At 29.6% G+C, this 23,079-nt stretch overlaps 1 protein-coding gene across 1 annotated transcript in view; it reads right to left on the bottom strand.

Annotated features, from left to right (window-relative positions):
* Positions 1-3,074: 3,074 nt before the first annotated feature.
* Positions 3,075-23,079, bottom strand: part of LOC113387525 (ATP-dependent helicase brm-like) — a 33,313-nt gene continuing 13,308 nt past the window's right edge. Inside the window, 15 exon segments of the mRNA XM_026624854.1 lie at positions 3,075-3,210; positions 3,836-3,956; positions 5,283-5,447; positions 5,546-5,631; positions 7,650-7,760; positions 9,148-9,324; positions 9,406-9,526; positions 10,738-10,847; positions 10,920-11,091; positions 12,645-12,839; positions 12,932-13,120; positions 14,329-14,495; positions 14,814-14,996; positions 14,998-15,057; positions 16,092-16,269. Coding sequence (XP_026480639.1) covers positions 3,130-3,210; positions 3,836-3,956; positions 5,283-5,447; positions 5,546-5,631; positions 7,650-7,760; positions 9,148-9,324; positions 9,406-9,526; positions 10,738-10,847; positions 10,920-11,091; positions 12,645-12,839; positions 12,932-13,120; positions 14,329-14,495; positions 14,814-14,996; positions 14,998-15,057; positions 16,092-16,269 — 2,116 coding nt within the window. The 3' untranslated portion in view covers positions 3,075-3,129.

The raw sequence follows: 23,079 nt of genomic DNA on the forward strand, positions 1-23,079 counted from the left end.
TTAATCTACTTCATCATCATCGTCATCCGAGATGGCATACTTCTTTGAGATTTTCTTTTTGCGTCCTGGTGTCTTCTTGGTTTTGTTCAGCTTTAATTTCATTTTGACAGAGGAGTCGGCATCTGAGGCATTGTCATCATCATCTGGTAAAAAATAGATTGGAATAAAAAATAAAATGGTAATCTTATATATAAAAATGGAGCTCTCGATCAATGATCCGGTAAAACTCGAAAACGGCTAAGCGATTTGGCCAGTCTTAGTCTTGAAAAATTCGTGCTAATCAGTAGTTGTCGGAAAGGTGAGATATTATTTCAAATCGCGTAAAAACTTTACATTTTTAATTTAACATTTTTTGTAGAGGCGTAATTTGAATAAAACAATGAACGGTGGCTAATCCGTCAAATGTCAGATGAGTTCCATTACGTTTAATAGGTGTTTTACGTGAATATTATTTAATTATGATTAAATTGTGGTAAGTATAGTTTTGTTTGTAGTTTTATTTATATACAAAAACGTTAGTAAAAGTTTTGACGTAAACAAATTGACGGCTTAAAATATATTTTAAAAATGTAAAGCGTTGTAATACAGTTATGAAATTATAGTATGTTATTTATTATATGTGGTACTGAATTATAAAAACATAAAATCAAATATGTTACTAACTAGGGTTTATACAAAAACCGACATTTCAGAAAACCGGTTTTCGATTTTTTATTTTTACTAAAACCGGTTTTAAATTTTGCTCAAATATTCTGTAATTTATCCGCAAATTTAGTGTAATTTAGAGCAGTATTTGACTGAATTTATTTATTGTTCAATTTATGGATAGCAAACAAAATTATTTTATTTTAATTAGTAGAACTAAAAAATAATAGTTTATATGGATTAAATACTTTGAAAATAATATTCGTTATTCATGCATCATTTTCACATATAGAAGCAAATATTTTTATGATAGTAAAAGGAAAGTTTTCGAACAAATAAAAATAATACATTTTTAAATAAAAAACATTCATTGAAATAAAAAAAATAAAAAAATATTAGATACGTGTTGACTTGTTAATATCAATTATAGTTTTTAAAAACAATTGCTAAACTCGCGTATTGTCTGTTCCGAGTAATCTTAATAATTAATTTTAAACATTCTAATTGTTTTTTTGTTTAATAATAATATGATTTAAAGAGTCCTTTATTGTTTTACTCACACAATTTCTGAAATAGAAAATACTCTCATACTTGCGACCAATTATTGTTTTTAAAGCCTGAATAATAATTTTTAGTTTTTTGTTCTTTAATTTGTAGCTTCTAGGGTTCAAAACTCTTTTTTTTTGTTAGTTTGAGTAGAGGAAGTTACTTCTTCAAGAAGTCAAAACTGATTTAAATTAATATATAAACTGGTATAAAAATCTCAATTAAATATTACATTGGTCTAACACAAAACCATTCTGGGAAACCATTGCAGACTGATAAGATTCCAAATGCTATTGAACCGATATGATTTCAAGAATCAGAACGCTTTCATCTATCTTATATTTGGCTTTAATTGTCATTTTCCATTTATAAAGTGAAAACCGACTTTTTTCACTAAAAAATCGGTTTTCGAATTCCATAATTTTCGCCAAAAAACCGGGTTTTAAAACCGGTTTTGAAACCGACAAACCCTATTTCTAACAGAAGAAACTAAAAAATTGCAATGTACACTTGCATACTCTATTTTATAGTTGCGAATCGACGGTGGATAGGATATGAGAAGTACTTTTGAAAAATGTTTTTAAAAATATACAATATTATACCAGAGCTATGAAATTTTAGTATGTTATTTCCCAATATATGTACTCAATTATAAAAATATAAAATCACATATTTTCTAACAAAAAAAGCTATAAATGTGCAATTCGCAAACAAACAAATGCACTCTTGCAATAGTTGCAAGTCCACGGTTTGATGAGATTTTAAAAATATTTAAAAATATAAAACGTTATACTAGAGTCACAAAATTAGTATGTTATTTCTAATATGTGTACTAAATTATAAAAATATAAAATCACACATGTTTCTTACAAAAAAACAGCTATAAATTTGCAATTCAGTAAAAATCATGTAATAGGGCTGCAAGTGTTACTACAAACTCAACAATATCAATTTTTTGAAATGTTAAAATGAAAATGCACTTTTTGGCGTTGTTAGCATTTTTTTTGCAAATCATATTTTTCTGAAACACGGTGCTCTGAAAGATCTCAATTTTAAAATTACATACTCATTGGTATTTATAAAACATTTTCTAAGCTATATTATTTTTTATTTATGATGTAATTTAAATTCAGAACCTAAATTTGGTATCATCAAAGGAACATTTTGTCGAATAACATTTTCCCAGTTATCATTTCCCAGAATTTATCGAAGAATAGATAGTAATATATGAAGGTCGGGGGTTAAAAGCGTCCACCACCAATGTGTCAAAAACCAGTAAAGTTAAGCACATTTTAAACACATTATTTGAAAGTAGGGGGGAAAAAGATGTATAACCAGCTATAACCTTGATTCATATGACTTTGCTATCGGGAGATAAACGGTAATCTTTGAAAATCCATAATAAAAGTTTTTTTCCGTTGGTAGTTTTTTAGCATTAATTAAAAATGTAATTATTTTGTAAAATACCTTTAAAATTTAAATAAGACATTAAACCTGTTTTGATATTAGGTTGTCAAATATCTCCCTTCCGCCTTTTTGTATTATAAACCAATAGCAAAAAAGCGGAAGGGAGATATTTGACAACCTAATAATAATAACTCATTGTGTAGAGCATTAAAACAACACATCCTTATACACTTAAAGTATTAATATTTTTGATTCTCTAGAAATTATTTAGAATATACCCTACTTAGCAAAACAACGTTTGCCGGGTCAGCTAGTAAAATATAATTATTTAGTTGTGCTTATTATATTTTTAATAAGTGTCATGATTGTGTATAAGTTAACTTTTATTACTATTACCCTTACCTTCATTTTCACTATCGGGTGTAGCAACTCTGGAAGTTGAAGCGCTTCCACTATTGCTCTGATCTTGGTTCTCAAACTTCTGTCGAGCGTTAGCAAACACAGCTTGTAGCACCACACTGTCTTTATGAATCACGAGTCCTCCTCATTGTAGATTTGGGCATTTTGGCAAAGCTGTGTGAAATCTTTCTCCAAGTCGTTGAAATCTGCATACTATTGGTGGGAAATAGATGTAATTATTTATGTGAAATGAATAAATTGGAAGGTATATAGTAGAAACTGGATATAATGGCAGCATTTGTAATATAACATTATATCCAAATTCTAAAATAAATGATATGTTATAATGCAAAACGATTAAGCATGGAGTTCTTGAAGAGCTATGAAGATTATGAGGCCAAAAATATAAATGATAGTCTATAATCATATGAGTATTATGAGTCACAAATAAACCTAACCTCCAAAAGTTGAAAATTTAAATTATGATAAAATTCTTATTTGTGCTTTTTGGAGGTTAGGTTTTATGTTTGAAACGCCTGAACGCACAGCAAATACATAGCATTTATACATAACATTTATATTTTATTCAAGAAATTAACCCCTACATGTTGATGAAAATAATAATGTGTCGATAGTCAAAATGGTTTTGTTTGTGCATTTCAATGAAAGTTAAATGTACCCAAATGAATCCATTATCATTATCATTTCCATGTTACCTCAATCAAGTTTCAATCTACCTAACTCGCTCCTCGACTGATTCGTCAGCATTATAGATTTAAAACAGTAAATTACAGATGAGGATGAATAATGAATGATGTAACTACTAAATCACCTTAACCTCTTCAATTCGTTGCATAATCTTTTTGATGTCCATTGGCTTACGAATTATTTCATAGTAGTGTGGCAGCTCCTTGCGGGACGGTAGTTTCATGAAGGGTTCACTCAGAATTCTTCCCGAACTGGGGTAAAAGACACAGGAGAAATAATAATAAAAATAAACTTGGAAATATTAGGTATGTATTTATACATGTACAGTAGAATCCGATTAGTATGACGCCGGATATATTGACAACCGCTTATTATGACGTAATCGCACTAGGAAGTTTGGTTTCCATATAAAATTCCTTAAAAAACAGCTGTCTAGTCGCATATATTGACATCGCTTACATTGACATGTTGCTTATATTGATCCATTTTTGCAAAAAATTATGTCCTATTATAATGACCGACATGATTTTACATGATGTGGCCAAGATTACGAAAGCAATTGCCATGTCTTTTGTGCACAGTAGCACCAGGGACTGTTTTTACAATAAAATTATGTAAAGAAATCAATCAAAAATTACTGATTACTTACATTAAAAAATCACATTTGTATGTTTGTGGGTAGGGTAGACCAATTATTAATAGTCCACCACGGATATCTCGTAAACAAATAAAATTAATTTTTTTTTAAAAAAATATTTGATAGTAGAGGGCAAAAAATGTAAAAATGTATAACCAGTCATCACCATCATTCTTATGACTTTGCTAGCAGAAAATAAGCAGCAATGAGTGGGATAAAAAGGACCAGCTGAACTTTTACTTTAGCAAACATGTAAGCAATAAAATAGTATAAAGTTTAAAAAAAAGCAATTTTACAAGAGATTAATTAAATAAATTGTTATTTCGGCTCTTCTGATGAATATTTCTGATCAATAGCAGATCAATGTAATATACTGTGTTATCTTTGTAACAAATGTACTCACAGAATTAATATTTTGCATTGGTTCAATAATGTAGCGTAAAATCCCTTTAAAATTTAATAGAAGAAATTGCATCTGTTCGCCCCCTGGTTGTCCCACTTTACCCCATATGTGAGATAAAATGGGTCAGATACTAAATTTTTGAAAAATAGTACTAAATATAATATTTATATAATTAGGAATTATGTACGTATGTATGTAAGTTTTTCTGAACATAGTTTGATAGATGCTTGTTTGATGTGTGTTATGTGTTGTTCATTGGGTTGAGATAGTATAATTACTGTAAGTCAAATTGGACCTTTGTGCCCCGCCCTACCCTATGTCAATTTTATTTTATATTAAATTTTAATGTGTCATTTTTATTTTTAATTAAAATGTATGTATAGGCTTTTCTTTTAAATTACTGAAACATGTAACATATTTACATATTAAATTTTCTTCAGTATGCTTTGTATGACGACCGGTTAGTATGACGAAATTTCGGCGTCCCTTCGATGTCATACTAAGCGGATTCTACAGTATATATATATAATTATTTACCCGTCTGTGTATTTGATGACAGTGTTCATGGTCTTCTTCATCTGTTTTCTCAATACTTGATCTGCTGATTTTCCAGAATTGCTACTCGAACCCGAAGGCTGGGGACCTCGTTTGCGTTTGACGGGAGCTGGTGATTCGCCTTCCGAATCATCATTTCTTCTGTTTCTTGAAGAAAAAAAATTGTGTTTTATGAAGCGCACAAATTACACTTAATTGCCTAGATCTATTTTAGTAAATAATTTGTAAAAGTATCAAAAACTTACTTTCGTTTACGTCCTTTCTTCTTCTTCAGATCCTTCTCTTCTTCCTCCTCTTCCTCTTCTTCATATTCTGCTCCATCATCGATAGCCTAAAAAATAATAGATTTTTTTTTAGATACTAATATTTATATTTTAAGATTATTCACAATTATTAACAATAATAAGATTATTAACAATATTATTCTTGTCTTATTGGATTCTAAAAAAATGAGCTCTACTGATGACTAGTAAACTGAATGAGAACTAGTGGGGTGCATGGCATCGTGCCATGATTTATGTATTTATTTATTTATTTATTTATTTTACAAGTCGTCGGTATAATAATATTATAATAAGGCTCAAGTCATAATTTTACCGGTTTAGTATAATTTAATTAACTATTAGCTATTTTATTACTTATTTATTTATTATTTACTATAAACTTATTTATATTTAGTTAATTTTAATTATTTTTAAATATAACTAGTTTGTTTGTTGCAAGTATTTTTTAAAATGTAATATGTATTTTAATAAGCTTTGCAATACTTTTACAATATAATTATTTTATTTAACAAATTTTAGGTTATTTTATGATATTTTAACAAATTTAAGTGTATTATATTATTATTATTATTATTATTGAGGCAAATTGCTGGAACTTTCCGTACCGTAATTAAAAATTCGAGAAATGAAAATAATCAATAATTGTTTTTAATAATTTCAAATAGATTATTTGATATGCATACATACTGTAAACTTAGAAGTGCTTTTTAAATTGGTCGACGAGCGAATTCTACAAACAACTTATGTGTATGTTTATAATTTTTTTTTTAATTTGTTCTTTTTTTAAATTTAATTTTTTTAAAAAAAATTTAGATTTTTGTTAAAAGTTAGAATTTTTTGGCATTTTTAAAATAAACGTTTTTTTTTAAATTTTTTGAGAATTTGGAATATTCGATATTTTTAAAAACTTCGAAGAATGCTCAAATTTTTGTAAGAAATCGTTTCTTTTTGTAATTTGGATATTTTTGAAATTTTTCAAAATTTAGTTTTTTTGAAAATGATGAAAAATTTCGAAAATTCGAATTTTTTGAAACTGAATTTATGTTGAAAATTTAATTTTTTTTAAAAAAATCTCAAACTTACGAAAATTTCTGTGAAAGTATTTTTTGAATTAATCGCACAGTCTACTCAAGCAAAAGTTTTTTTGAACTAATCTAATCGGATGATCCTCTCTCAAAAACTGCATAACCGTTTTTACAACCTTTGCGCTCCATACCTCCGAAACGTCTAGACGTGCCTTTGGTAAAAACGCCTCGTGATCGAGTACGAACCGAATGATTTTTCAATCATACAAATCGGTTATTCCATACTGTCAAAAATGTCGAAGACATTTGTTTGAACCTTTTACGTACATTTCAAAATTAAAAATCTTGGTAAGGAAACCAAAAAAATTGACACAAAATGTGTACACATTATTAAAATCTTGACAAAATATCTGATAATTTGATATGCATAAGTCTAATGAACATTTTTGACTGCCAAATGGCATTTTTTTTAACTTATTTTTATCAAGAGTCCACAATCGCTGGACCTGCCTCACCAAAAATTTGAACAGTTCTTCGTTTAGGTATGCCTAAATGTTCAAAAAACTTTGAAACGTAAAGAGATATGAAAATTTTCATTTAAAAGAGAACTCTACTGACGAGCGAAAGCCTTAGTCTTTTAAAGATCAGAAACATGGATTCCAAGAAAAGAAACTCTACTGACAAGCAAATTGAACGAAAAACAGTAAAAGATTCTACTGACGTGGAAATTTAATAAAACTCGAAATTAAAATAATTATTTTGTGTATGACCAGCGTAAATTTTAAGACAAAACGTTCAAAAAGGAACTCTACTGACGAGCCAAAGCCTTAGTCTTTTCGGATCAGTGACATGGATTCTAAGAAAAAGAGCTCTACTGGTGACTAGCAAACTGAATGAGAAAATAAAAGAATAAAAGAATTCTATATATATAAACTTTTTTGTTACCAATTATAGAACAACAATTTAATATTTAGTAAATTAAATATTTTATAGCTGATATAGATACATTTGAAGAATAACAATTTATTTAAAAGACTCACCTTGAGCCACTCCTTCTCTGTTAAACTATCCGTGTAATCAACTTCTTTCCTTTGACGAGAACCTCTTCCAAGAATGCTATCTTCATTTTCATCATAGGTCCATCTTTCAACCTTTAAAATAAAATTGATAATTATATCAATTAGCAACAAAGTATTTATTAAATAGCATGCAAAACAAAATAATTAATTGTAATATTTAATAAAGATGATATGTTAATATAAATAATAAAAAATATTAATAAAATATAAAATAAAATTAGAAGTAGAATTCAAAAATTAAAAACAAATATAAAAAAAATTGAATTTCAATTATAAATAATAAAAATATAAGTATTAATGATGAAAAACAAATAAATTTAAAAATAAAATTAGAATAGGAATAAAAACTAAAAAGGAATAAAAATAAATACTAGCTGTAAGTGGAATTCTGTCTTAAGGCAATTAAGGCATCGTGCCTTAAGGCAAATTGCTGGAACTTCCCATACCAAAAATTATTTTTTTAAAAACAATTAACATTTTTGAAAAAATTTTACTTCGAAATAATAAGATTTTTCAGAAACTATAAATTTGACAAAAAAATACTTTTTTTTAAAAAAAATTTTTTTTGAAAACAAATTTTTTTCGAAAAGAAAAATGCTTTCTTCTTTTTGACATATTTTGGAAATTCTGAAGGTTTTTTTCAAAGCAATCGCACTGCTTTAACTGCATAAAGACGAAATATCAAAGCGCGTAAGCGCCGCGTCGTCGTCTAACGCGTAAACATTGGTACGGAACCCATGGGAATGTAAACAAAATTTATACTTATTGTTAAAATCTCTATAAAATATCTGATAATTTGATGTGCATATGTCTAATGATCATTTGTGACCGCCAAATGGCTCATTTTTTTACTTTTTCCTCCATATCTCCAAAGTCGTTGGACCTGCCTTTCCAAAATTTTGAACAGTTCTTCATTTAGTCAATACAAATAAAATGTTTTTTGAATTATTAAAATCGGACGCTCCGTTCTCATAAAAACTGAGTTACCGTTTTCGGCACTTTTTGCCCCGTATCTTCGGAACGGCTAAACCTGCCTTTTCCAAAAACAAATCAGCACATCTCCTTATCAATACGAATCGAATGTTTTTTGAATTATTCAAATCGGTTGATTCGTGTTCCCGAAATCGTCGACGATAATTTGTATCCGCACATACAACACACACGCACACATACGCATACACACACACATACACACACACACATACATCCATTTTTTCTAAGGTATGCCAAAATGTTCAGAAGGTTTTGAAACGTAAAGATATATAAAAATTTTCATTTTCGATTTTTTTGCGATTACTATAACTTGCCTTACGGGAAGTTAAAAATTAAAGATAAAATTAGAATTAGGATTCAAAAATTAAGATTATAAATATAAATAATAAAAAAATAGAATTATATTTGGATAATGCTTTTTGCATTGGGTATATTGTAAAACTTTTTTTTTAAGTTTGAAATTTACCTCATCGTCTTCCTTAACCAGCCACTCCGGCAACTCTGAAATTTCAATCAAACGACTCTTGCCACCTTTGTTTTCCTCTTTGCGTTTTTCATCCATCTTTTTAAAGATTTCCAATTCCTCTTCGGATCTTGAAATCATCAAGTTTATCATTTCATCATCCGGCACTTCATTTTCCTCCTATTCAAAAAAAAAAAAAACAATACACATAAATAAAAATTTAATTGCACACTATAAATTGATTGTATAAAATTATGTTACCTCTTCATCAGCTTCGTCCTGATGCAAAATACTCTGCAAGAACTGTTGACGCTCTGAACCAGTTGATTTCTGATCGAACATACCGGCTTGGATGACTTTTTCGTCCATGTTCAACTTGTACCTGAAAAAGTAATAAATTCAAGTTTAAACAATATAATCAACTAGTTGGTTTGGTATTTAGCCTTGAGTCAAGTTACATGAACTTCCCGATATGTGTAAATAATCGACTTAATCAAAAAAAAATGTGTAAATAATATACTTCATCAATCCTACTTTAAAAAAAACGATACTAATTTTAGCAAAGTTTGACGAATTTTTAAAATTAAACTACTTGTCGTAAGGCCGTAATATTAAAGTAAGTTCTATAAGACCATGAAGTATATCGCCAAAAAAAGTTCCATGAAAATCGGCTTAATTTTTTTTTTTAACAGTTAATTACAAGAAAACGGCTCGGTAGATTTCACCTGAAACTAATCAGTATCATTCCCAACTAATATCTTTCAAACAGTTTTTGATTTTTCAAAATCGGTTCGGTAGGATGAGCTAAATGTGGACGAAAAGTTTAACACTTTTTTTCAAATTGCAAAGAAACGGCTTGGCAGATCGTCACACAAAAACTGACAAACGATAGTTCTCACCGAAATACATCAAACGGCTTTTAAATTTCTAAAATCGGTTCAGGCGTTTTTGAGAGAAAACGTCGATCAAAGGTCTAATTTTGACAAATGCAAAAAGACCATACTGATTTTTGCAAACTTTGACGAATTTTTAAAGTTAAACCAATTGTCGTAGGGCCGTAATATTTTAGTACGATCTAGAAGACTATGGTATCTACCGTCAAAAAATAATCATAAAAATCGTCGAGTTTTTTTTTTTTTTAAACTTTATTACAAGAAAACGGCCCGGCCGATCTCTACCAAAAAACTATCAGCACGATTCCCAAACAATATCTTTCGAACGGTTTTTGAATTTTCAAAATCGATTCAGAATTGCGGGCTAAAACGTAGACGAAAAATTTTTCACTTTTCTGCGATTTATAAAGAAACGGCTTGGCCGATCGTTGCACAAAACTGACGAACAATAGCTCTCGTCGAGATACATCGAATGGCTTTTAAATTTTTAAAATCGGTCCAGCTGTTTTTGGAGAAAACGTCGATTTACGGCAAAAAATCTGTTCACACACACACACACACATACTTTTTCCAAATTTGGTCTCATTCGATTCAGAACGGCTTGAAACGTCGAGAAAACATAAAATTAGCGAATCGGATTTTTTGATGAAAACAAACTTCTCCTTCAGGAATTTAAAAAGCATATGTCTAATTATTTTACCTGGCTGCAGCCAAAATTCTTTCCTCGACAGAATTGACTGTCATCAGACGTAAAACCCTGACTTCATTTCTTTGACCGATACGATGGGCACGATCTTGAGCTTGCAAATCCTATTAAAAAAGTATAAATGAAAGAAAATAGTAATTATAAATATACAGTTATAATTTTCATCTATTTATTACCTGATGAGGATTCCAATCAGAGTCAAAGATGACAACGGTGTCAGCAGATTGTAAATTCAAACCGAGACCACCAGCACGAGTGGAGAGCAAGAACAAGAAGTATTCAGATTTGGGATCGTTGAATTTCTTTAAAAGGTCACCACGATCTTCTGCTTTCGTTGTACCATCCAATCTAAAAGAAAAAGCAATCATAAGTAGAAATAAAAAATAAATAAATAGAATTAGTATTAAAAACTATAAATTAAAAATAATATAAATATAAAAAATACAAAAATTAAATTAAAATTAGAATTGTAAGTAAATAAAAATTTCAAAATAAAAAAATATATTAAAATTAAAATTAGAAATTAAAAACAAATTAAATTACAAATTATTAGAATTAGAAATAGAATTAAAAATTAAGAACATATACAAAAACAATACAAATAAAAAAATTAAAATTAAAAATAAAGTAAGAATTAGAATAGAAAATAAAATTTTAATAAAAAAATTAGAATTAGAATTGAAATTAAAAATTACTTATATAAATACATATATAATGAATATTAAAAAAAATAAAAATAAAAATTTAGTTAAATAAAAATCTAAACTGATATAAATATAATAAAAGTGTATAAATATAAATGTAAATTACAAATACTAATATAAATATAAACTAGTGGGGTGGGTGGCATCGTGCCTTAAGGCAAATTGCTGGAACTTACCGTACCGTAACGAAATGTTCGAGGAATATTGAATGTTTTCAAATAGATTATTATAAATATTGTAACATTGTCTAATATTTATAAGAATTATATAATCTGAATTGCAGAGTTGAAATTATTTGTTTAAAGTATATTAGAACAATAGTCAAAATTAAAAATAAAATCTGAATTATTTTCGATATACAAAAAATTAAAAAAAAAAATGGAACAAAATTTTTTTTTTCCAAAATCAATTATTTTGTTAAGACAAGCAGAAAGTTTTTTGAATCAATTGAATCGGACGCTTAGTTCTCTCAAAAACTGCCATTTTTTACATATTTAGCTCCATATCTTCGAAAATGGCTGGGCCTGCCTTTGCCAAAAACTAATAACTCCTTCTCCCAATCATTACTAATTGAATGTTTTTAGATCATTCAAAGCGGATACTCCGTTCTCTCAAAAATTCGATTTCTATTTTCTGCACTCTTTGCTCGTTATCTCCGTACCTGCTGGACTGCCTCTACCAAAACTAATCAGCTCTTTTCTTATCAATAGGAATCGAATGTTTTTAAACCATTCAAATCGGTTGATCCGTACGCCCCGAAAACGTGCGGCGAAAATTTGTATCCATACATACATACACATACACACACACACACCACACAACACACATCCATTTTTCTGAAGTATGCCAAATGTTCAGAAACCTTTAAACGTCGAGAAATGTAAAGATTTTCAATTCCGATTTTCGGCCCATTACAATAACTTACCCTAAGGGAAGTTAATATGAATTACAAAAATAACTTAGAATTAAAATTAGAAATTAAAATACAGATACAAATAAAAAAAATGAAATTAGAAATAAATTCTGATATAATTTATATAATAAATTCAAAAAAAAAAATTAATAAATATAAATCTAAACCAATATAAAGACAAATATAATAAAAATGTATAAATATAAATTACTAATCTTTATAAATATAAATATAAATAAATTGAACATTAATGTTAAAGGTAAAGATATTAATTACTATTTTACCTTAGATAATGGAATTGTCTCCACATTAAATAATCTTCGATAATGGTCATACATTGTGTCATTTGACAGAAAAGCAAAACTCTGTGTCCAGTAGACTTCAATTTTGGTAAAATTCTGTCGAGCAATTCAAATTTACCAGAAACTCTATACAGATCAGGCCTGAAACAAAAAATTTTGGTCAATATTGGAATAATTGTAACACATTATATATATATATATATATATATATATATATATATATAGATATATTATTATTTTATTATTATTATTATTATTATTATTATTATTACCCATTTGTGATTCCAGTAGATCCCATATGATCAGCAAACTTCTCTTCGATATGTTGGAACATGAAAGGATGGTTACAAAGTTTACGCAACTGGACAATGGTGTTCATCAGAGCCTTAGCTCCACCTTTGCCCTTATTTCCCTTCTCGGAACCATCAGTAAGCAGAACGCCTTTACTTTGCATATGCCTGGATAAAAAAACACATGTTAAATAAATAAATAATGAACTAGTTGGTTTGGTATTTAGCCTTGAGGCAAGTTACATGAACTTACCGATATGCGTAAATAATCGATTTAATAAAAAAAAGTGTAAATAATATACTTCATCAATCCTACTTAAAAAAAACGATAATAATTTTAGCAAAGTGTGACGAATTTTTAAAATTAAACTACTTGTCGTAAGGCCGTAATATTACAGTAAGTTCTATAAGACCATGATGTATATCGCCCAAAAAAAGTTCCATGAAAATCGGCTTAAATTTTTTTTCAACAGTTCATTACAAGAAAACGGCTCGGTAGATTTTCACCTAAAATTAATCAGTACCATTCCCAACTAATATCTCTCGAACAGTTTTTGATTTTTTAAAATCGGTTCGGTAGGATGAGCTTAAATGTGGACGAAAAGTTTAACACTTTTTTTCAAATTACAAAGAAACGGCTTGGCAGATCGAGCACAAAACTGACAAACGATAGTCGTCACCGAAATACATCAAATGGCTTTTAAATTTCTGAAATCGGTTCAGACGTTTTTGAGAAAACGTCGATGAAAGGTCTAATTTTGACAAATGCCAAAAAAACGATACCAATTTTTGAAAACTTTGACGAATTTTCAAAGTTAAACCAATTGTCGTAGGGCCGTAAATATTTTAGTATGATCTAGAAGACTATGATATCTACCGTCAAAAAAAATAATCATAAAAATCGTCGAAATTTTTTTTTTAAACTTTATTTTACAAGGAAACGACCCGGCCGATCTTTACCAAAAATAATCAGCACAATTCCCAATCAATACCTTTCGAACAGTTTTGAATTTTCATAATCGGTTCAGAATTTGCGGGCTAAAACCTGCACGAATTTTTTCACTTTTCTGCTATTTATAAAGAAACGTCTCGCCGATCGTTCCACAAAACTAACAAACGATTGATACATCGAATGGCTTTTAAATTTTTAAATCGGCACAGCCGTTTTCGAGAAAACGTCGATTTACGGCAAAAAATCTGTTTCACATAACACACATTACCACTACTTTTTCCCAATTTGATCTCATCGATTCAGAATGGCTTGAAACGTCACAAGGAGAAACAGAAAATTAGCGAATCGGATTTTTCGATATATGAAAACATAAATTCTCCTTCGGGAAGTTAATATTTAATTATAAAATTGGTATAAAGTTTACCTGTAAAGTACTTTTTGCAAACCGGACATTTCACACTTGATGATATATTCAACTTTATCAGGAAGTTGAGACTCGACTTCTTTTTTAAGTCTGCGAAGTAAGAATGGACGTAACACTTTGTGCAGACGCCGAATGATCAAAATAGTTTCTTCTTCGTTCAATTCCACCTATAAATAGCAAATAATATTACTAAATTGCAAATAACTACAATACTACTACATTTACACATTACTACACTACAATTTAATCATAATTAAATAGTATTCACGTAAAACATCCTATTAAACGTAATTGAACATCATCTGCCAAAAACGTTTGACTTTTGACGTATTAGCCGCCGTCCATTGTTTTATTCAAATTACGCTTCTACGAAAATTTTCAAATTAAGAATGTAAAATTTCTATCCAATTTTGAAATAATATCTCATCTATTTTATATTTATATTTATATAACCTTTCTATTATTATTATTATTATTATTATTACCTTTTCTCCTGTGGTAGCAAAGGGAGCATTGAACCATTGCTCGAATGTGGAGCAACTTTTGAAGATACTGGGCAACAAGAAGTTCAACAAAGCCCACAACTCGGGCAACTTATTCTGCAAAGGTGTTCCGGTCAACAGAAGTCGATGTGGTGCCAAGTAATGGGTGTTTTTAGGACTTGAGTCAATTGCAGTGATGGTTCTTCATTCTGTGACCTTCGTCGATGATCATGTACTTCCAGGGTAACTGAAATAACAGATACCGTAAGATCTATGGTAATTTTTAGATTTGATTTGTTTTTAACTTCCCGTAAGGCAAGTTATAGTAATCGCAAAAAAATCGAAAATGAAAATTTTTATATATCTTTACGTTTCAGAGGTTTCTGAACACTTTGGCATACCTTAGAAAAATGGATGTATGTGTGTGTTGTGTGTGTGTGTGTGTATGTATGTATGTGTGTATGTATGTATGTACGTGTGTGTATGTATGTGCGGATACAAATTTTCGTCAAAGATTTCGGGAACACGGATCAACCGATTTGAATAATTCAAAGAACATTCGATTCGTATTGATAAGGAGACGTGCTGATTAGTTTTTGGCGAAGGCAGGTCTAGCCGTTCCGAAGATACGGGGCAAAAAGTGCCGAAAACGGTAACTCAGTTTTTAAGAGAACGGAGCGTCCGATTTGAATAATTCAAAAAACATTTCACTTGTATTGACAAGATGAAGAATCGATAAAATTTTCATGAAGGTAGGTCTAGCGGTTTCGGAGATATGGAGGAAAAAGTAAAAAAATGAGCCATTTGGCGGTCAAAAATGATCATTAGACATATGCACATCAAATTATCAGATATTTTATAGAGATTTTAACAATAAGTATACATTTATCAACATTCTATGGGTTCCGTACCAATGCTTATGCGTTAGACAGCGACGCGGCGCTTACGCGCTTTATATTTTGTCCCTATGCAGTTAAAGCAGTACGATTGCTTTGAAAAAAAGTTCAGATCTTCCACAATATGTCAAAATAAAGAAAAAAAAAATTTTTTTTTTTAAAAAAAAAAAAAAATTAAAAAAAAAATTTTTCAAAAAAAAGTAATTTTTTGTCCAATTTATAGTTTCTCAAAAATCTTATTTTTTCAAAGTAATTTTTTTTTTTCAAAAATGTTAATCGTTTTAAAAAAATAATTTTGGTACGGGAAGTTTCAGCAATTTGCCTTAAGGCACGATGCCTTAATTGCCTTAAGACAGAATTCCACTTACAGCTAGTTTTTTATTACCTTGGCTAGGACTCCTTTATCCTTGATAACGTATTCGTAGGTGGTGAGAAGGACATTGAATTTGGTGGCGCGCATCTGGCTCTGGATGGCGCGTCGACCGGCTGGACAGCCCTTGTAGGAGACCACGGCCACGCTGGGGGCCCATTTCTCGAATTCCAACAACCAATTCGAGAGAGTTCTGAAAAGATGATATAGATGATTGTATAAATTAAATTTTCATTGTGTGGTAAAATATTTATACGTATCAGAGAATTTTTGTACCAAGTTTCAGGAAGAAAAAATGAATTATTTTGGTGGCATGAAACCAGCATTGATAATACGTAGACTATTGCATTTTAGTGAAGGCAGACTCAGCAATTTCAAATAATAATGGATTTAGATTGCAATATTATATACATTATTATATTATATATATATACTATATATATATATATATATATTTAATCCAATAATTTTTCAGATTAAGTTTTAGATAATTTGATTTCCACAGATCTCGTAGAATAAGTTCTAGTGATTGCAAAATAAATGAAAATTTTTATATATCTTTACGTTTCAGAGGTTTCTGAAAATTTTGGCAAACCTTAGAATTGATGTATACATGGTTACAAATTTTAATGGACGATTTCGAGAGTATGGGTCAGCCGATTTGAACGATTCGAAAGAATCATTTCTGTCAGGTCCAGAGATTTCGAAGATGCAGAAAAGAAATGCAAAAATTGACATTTCAACTAGTTAAGCCACTCTTAAGTAGTTTTTTTTATATAAAAAAACTAAAATAACTAAATCTAATCCTATTTACAGATTTTTCGACAAAATGTTACATTATATATTTTTTAAAACATATTTCATTGCACAGGTGAGCAAATCTTCAATTTTACATTTTTTTCCAAATATTTTACAAATTTTGAATAGTTTACAAGTAGTAGCTTTTTATTTAGTTTAAGGTTTCACACCAAAATATAAAAAACTAATATCCCAGTAATAAAATTTATTATTAAATAAATGAGTAGATAAGTAAATGTATCAAATGTAACAAAAAACTAGTGGTGTATGGCACAGTACTTGAGGCAAATTGCTGGAACTTCCGTACCGAATTAAAATTTTGAAAACCTGAAAGTTTTTAAATCATTCAGATGCTTAGTTCTCTCAAAAACTGCAATTTTTTGCACATTTAGCCCCGTATCTTCGAAACCTGCCTTTGCCAAAAACTAATCACCACTTCTCTTCATCCATACAAAATTAACATTTTGTATTGTATATTTTGTAAATAAAAATTTAATGTTTTTTGGGTCATTCAAATCGGATACTCCGTTCTCTCAAAAACTCGATTTCTAATTTCTGAACTCTTTGCTCCGTATCTCCGAAACTGCTGGACCTGCCTTTGTCAAAAACTATTCAGCACATCTCCCTATCAATAGGAAATTGAAGGTTTTTTGAACCATTCAAATCGGTTGAACGGACGCCCGAAAACATGGACGAAAAATTGTATCCATGCATACATACACACTCACTCTCGCACACACACACACACCAATATGTTCAGAAACCTTCAAAACGTGAAGAAATGTAAAAAAATTCAATTTCGATTTTTGGACGGTTACAATAACTTATCCTAACGGAAATTAAAAAGTGAAAGAATGGCTCATAAATCTTGATTTTTTTGTGAGAGGCGTTTGAAAATTAGGGGGTTTATGATTTTGATGTTACATTTGAATTTTTTAAATATAATATAACTTTAGCTTATCATTGTGCTATTTTATTCCTGTATTCGATAAATATATTAAAATACGTGCATTGGCATAAATATTATCGATTTAGAATTCCTTTGCAGTAAACAAAAATAAACAAAAATATTAAAACCCACGTAAACAAGTGTGTTGTACTATTTCGGAATCGTTTATCGTCATATTTCGAGAGCACATGCCGTCTTTTCGTTCTGTTTATATATTTATAAATTTAATAAATATATATTTATTAAATACGAACACGGATACGTACGTGAATTGCTGCATACGCAAATAAATTTCGGAAATAATTTTCATGTCCGTACCAAGCACGTCGTCTAAATATATATATACAATATCATCGAGTGCAAACATTAAATTTCGATCGAACCGAATCGAACAATAAAATTGAAATAAATGTGACGGCGACCCAGGGTAGGGGTGCTCCCGAGGAAGGTAAAAAAAAGCTTGTACGACAATAGCAAAAATTACCCTAAATCATTTTTTTTTCTTTAAATTTATATAAAAAAACACGATAAAAGTTAATATTAGAATCGATGAAGAGAATTTTTTCATTAGTATGTGCGTACTAAACAAAATTGAACCCTTTTGTCGACATTTTAGAAATTTTGTCGAAATTTAAAAAAATTCGAAAATATCAGTTGGAAATCGTGCTGAAAAGTTTTTCAGGTAAAGATCGGTCGGACAGTTTTTTCATAAATAAATGAAATTATCTAATTAAATGTATTAATTTTTGTTTTTATTGAGGTCATGGTATAAACCATAGGTTCCCAAATTTTTTTATGGAATTTTGTCATCAAGGTTTGGCTACCTTTAACTAATTTTTCTTTATTTCATTTTTTTATAACTGGTAATTAAAAAACACATACAGTCCTAAATTTTTACCCTCCTACCACAAACCCCTACATTTTGCAAAAGTTATATTAGTAATCACAAATAATTTATTTATAGTAATTAATTTCAGAAAATCTCATTTTGAATAAGGGTTGTCAACTACTAACCCCTTTTCAATTTTGGGACACAATTTCTTTACATTAATGTTTTAAAGTGTGTAGCAAAACACATACAAAAAGTGTGTATGCAGAAACACATACAGCCCTAAATTTTCACCCTAAATTAAAAAAATCTAATTAAAAAAAATAGATATTTTTTATGGCTGAACACGTTTGCAAGGATAGCTAGTATATATATATATATATATATATATATATATATATATACATATATTACAAAAAAAATCAAGCATTTGCCCAATTAATAAAAGATTTAGTGGTGTATGGCATCGTGCCTTAAGGCAAATTGCTGGAACTTCCCGTACCCTAATGAGATATTCGAGGAAGATTAAATGTTTTCAAATAGATTATTATAATTATTTGAAGCATTATATTTAAGTGATGTTCAAATGAAGTTGATTTAAATGATATCAAAAAAATGTTTTCCCAAAAGCAATCGCTTAGCCAACATAAGCAGAATTTATTTATTTATTTATTTGTGTTTTTTAATGTTTAATGTTTTTTAGATCATTCAAATCCGATACTCCGTTCTCTTAAAAACTCGATTTCTATTTTCTGCACTCTTTGCTCTTTATCTCCAAAACTGCTGGACCTGCCTTTGCCAAAAACTAATCACCGCATCTCCCTATCAATAGGAATCGACTGCTGAATGTTCAGAAACCTCTGAAACGTAAAGATATGCTAAAAAAAATTATTTTCAATTTTCAGACCATTACTATAACTTGTCCTTCGGGAAGTTAAAAACAAAGTTAGTACTATTAAATCAACTTATATTAGTATTAAACAAATATTTTGATAACATTTCTTGCTTGTGATAAAAAATGTATATAATTTTATATACGTTTTTTTATTGTTTATTTGTTGACTTTGTATATATGTACATTAGTCATATGCATTTTATAATTAATCTTTACACTTTTATTTTATTTATTTGTATATAATTGTATAGTGCACCATATATCCTTTTCTTTGTCAATAATTTTATATATGTTGATTTCACAGTTTTATTAATTTTAAGAAATAACTTGATATATGTATATTATAGAGTGAAAGTTGTATCGACAGGCGGACAGACGGACGGATGCAATATCGACGACGACAGTAGTGGTGTCGTCACATGTTAATAATAAATTCGCATAGCAGACGCAATATTCTAATTTAAGAATTCATTGAATAAATTAAAGCCCTATAAAACATTGATAGATTTATGTATATATATATATATATATATATATATATATATATATATATACACTATGTGTTTGCGTGTATGGGTTCACTTCACTTGATTTAATTCATCAATAAATATGTACTTATGCATTGCGATTAAGTGGTGTCCGAACCCTAGCAAAAAAGATCGATTTGCATCAATTTGTCGATATAACTGAATATGAACAAAATTAAATAATTAGTTAGTATTGGTATTTTGCCTTGAGGCAAGTTACATGAACTTCCCGAAATGTGTGAATAATCGACTTAATCAATAAAATATAAATTAATTTATGAGTGATTAAAGTATTCCGAGTGGATTCATTACGCATAATTGAAAACGAACGAACACGTTAACTCGGAGTATTTTCTAAAAGCAAATTTTCAAAAATCAACAATTTTTATAATTGAACCAATTTCCATAATAACTTTAATGGTTTAGTATGTTCATCAAGACCAAGTACTCTATCGTTATACCAAGTAAATCGTCTAATTTTGATTATAACAAACGCCAAATAAACTACTCATTTTCTCAAACTTTGATGAATTTTTAAAATTAAACCACTTGTCCTTAGGCCGTAATAATTCAATAAGTTCTATAAAGACTATGATATATATCGCTAAAAAAAAATGCATAAAAATCGGCTTAATTTTTTTTTCAACAGTTAATTACAAGAAAACGGCTCGGTAGATTTTCACCTAAAACTAATCAGTATCATTCCCAACTAATATCTTTCAAACAGTTTTTGATTTTTTAAAATGGAATCGGTAGTATGAGCTTAAATGTGGACAAAAAGTTTAACACTTTTTTTCCAAATTTCAAAGAAACGGCTTGGCCGATCGTCGCACAAAATTGACAAGCAATAGTCCCCATTGAAATACATCGATTGGCTTTTAAATTTCTGAAATCGATTCAGGCGTTTTTGAGCAATAGTCGATAAAAGGTCTAATTTTGACAAATGCCAAAAAAAACGTTACTGATTTTTGTAAGCTTTGACGAAAAACACACACACATACATCCATTTTTCTGAAGTATGCCAAAATTTTCAGAACGTCGAGAAATGCAAAAATTTTCAATTTCGATTTTTGGACGATTACAATAACTTACCCTACGGGAAGTTAATTATATCTGCAATAAAATATATACTTTAATTTTAGATAAATGAGACATAAAAAAATGGGGCAGCACTTTTGTCAGTGTCCCAGGGCGCCAAATTTCTAAATCCGGCCTGCCCAGAAAGCTCCACATCGGAAACCACTGACGTATATAATAAAAAAAGTTACGTAAGAATCGAAAGAATTTTATTTGAAAAAATGGATCAAAACAATTTGAAAATCTTGTATGTTTTGAATTTCCGATTACCGCAAAAACGATAAGTTCCAGCAATTTGTTCGACTTCTAATCGACATCCAATATTCAATCTCTCACCACCATTAACCTTTCAGCAATCGCAAAAGTTTTTCGTCCACTCGAAAAGTTACGCAAAACGAGTGGGGATGTCTCGCGCGAACGACACGTCGCCGCCTGCGCCGCCGCTGCACCTACACGGCGTCAGTCTCATACTGAACGAGCGCGAAGCAGCAGCACCAGGAGCAGCAAACACAACACTAACTACAAAAAAACAAACCAAAAACTATTCTATCACAAAGCATCACTCTTCCAACTGACCAGAACGCAGAAAAGAATCTCCGAGCAAAACCCAGGACTGCACCGACACACCTGCACGTTGGCCAGACGCACCAGGAGCGACATCCACATAATAAACCTACCGGATAAAAGACTGTTGGGAAACCAGGATCTGAGGCGTATAGCCAAGGCGGAACAATGTGAAGACTTCCACCTGCTCTTCCGACACTACAACATCCTGGACACACCATCAGCACCTCTATCTTACCAAAACCTTTACCATGACCTCTACCTAAATCCTGTGCTAGGCTTGCAAGATTATATTCGTGCCCAAATGACAGACGTAGATGGTATCAGTAAACAACTAAAGGACACCAAACTGATCTGTAGGCCTGGTGAGGAGACCAGCACCACACCAGAGATCACAGTAGATGATTGTGGGAGTGAATCGTCGTCTTTGGGGAATGATGATGATGATTGTTTGATGGTGCAGGATAACAGTGGAGAGTATCTGAAGATTCCTACCACTGTGAGTGATGTCAGTTGCGAATGTAGACCTCCTTGATGATGAAATAGTCAAAAAAAATTTTTTTTGTTTAGTTCTGACTATTTTTTGAAGTTTTGGAGCCAATTTTTTGAAGTTTTGGAGCCAATTTTTTGGAACCTTGAACTTTACTTCCCATTGTTAATTGTGGATTTTCAGTAATTCAGTGCAGCCTTTTTTTAACCAATTCAAACAAGTTTTGATTTTCAAATAAAATATTGGATATTAAATTAAATTAAATAAAGTGTTGAAAATAAGTATCTCACCTTCAAATGTTTTTTAATTTCTTTAAAATTAAATTACGTGTCTTGTGACAAACTTGTGACAAGTTTAAAAAAAGAACTGTGCAACAGGCAAGTTAAAATATATTTTCATAAGAAATCATCAATATTTTATTAATTGTCAATTGACAATATAACAATCAAATAAAATAGTGTAATTAATAATTGAACCAAGTGTCGTTTTTGACATTCCTGTGCAAAAATATATGAAAATTTTGCAACAGATTTCTACAAATTGAAAAATTTCTACAAATTTTGATTTCGATATTTGAGTGTGTCTGTACCTTCACGATTTATAAGCTAGTATTATTTCAATTTAAATAATATTAATAATATTAAATTGTACTTTGCAAACTAATGAGAAAAAACATTTATATCGACTAGTAGTTACAATACAAGATCTGTTATAATTAAACAAAAAATCATAGTGTGTCTGGACCATTAGTATCTGCTAAATACGAACAAGGTATAAAATTCTATGATTTATATAAAAAAAATTAATAATAAAATTGTGGTGAGTACGAAAAACATTTACCATACATGACATCAATAATTATTACAATAAAATC

This window comes from Ctenocephalides felis, unplaced genomic scaffold (genome assembly GCF_003426905.1).
Source record: "Ctenocephalides felis isolate EL2017-DRISC unplaced genomic scaffold, ASM342690v1 CF-g0.4_SCAFFOLD_03572, whole genome shotgun sequence".
Classification (NCBI taxonomy): Eukaryota; Metazoa; Arthropoda; class Insecta; order Siphonaptera; family Pulicidae; genus Ctenocephalides; species Ctenocephalides felis.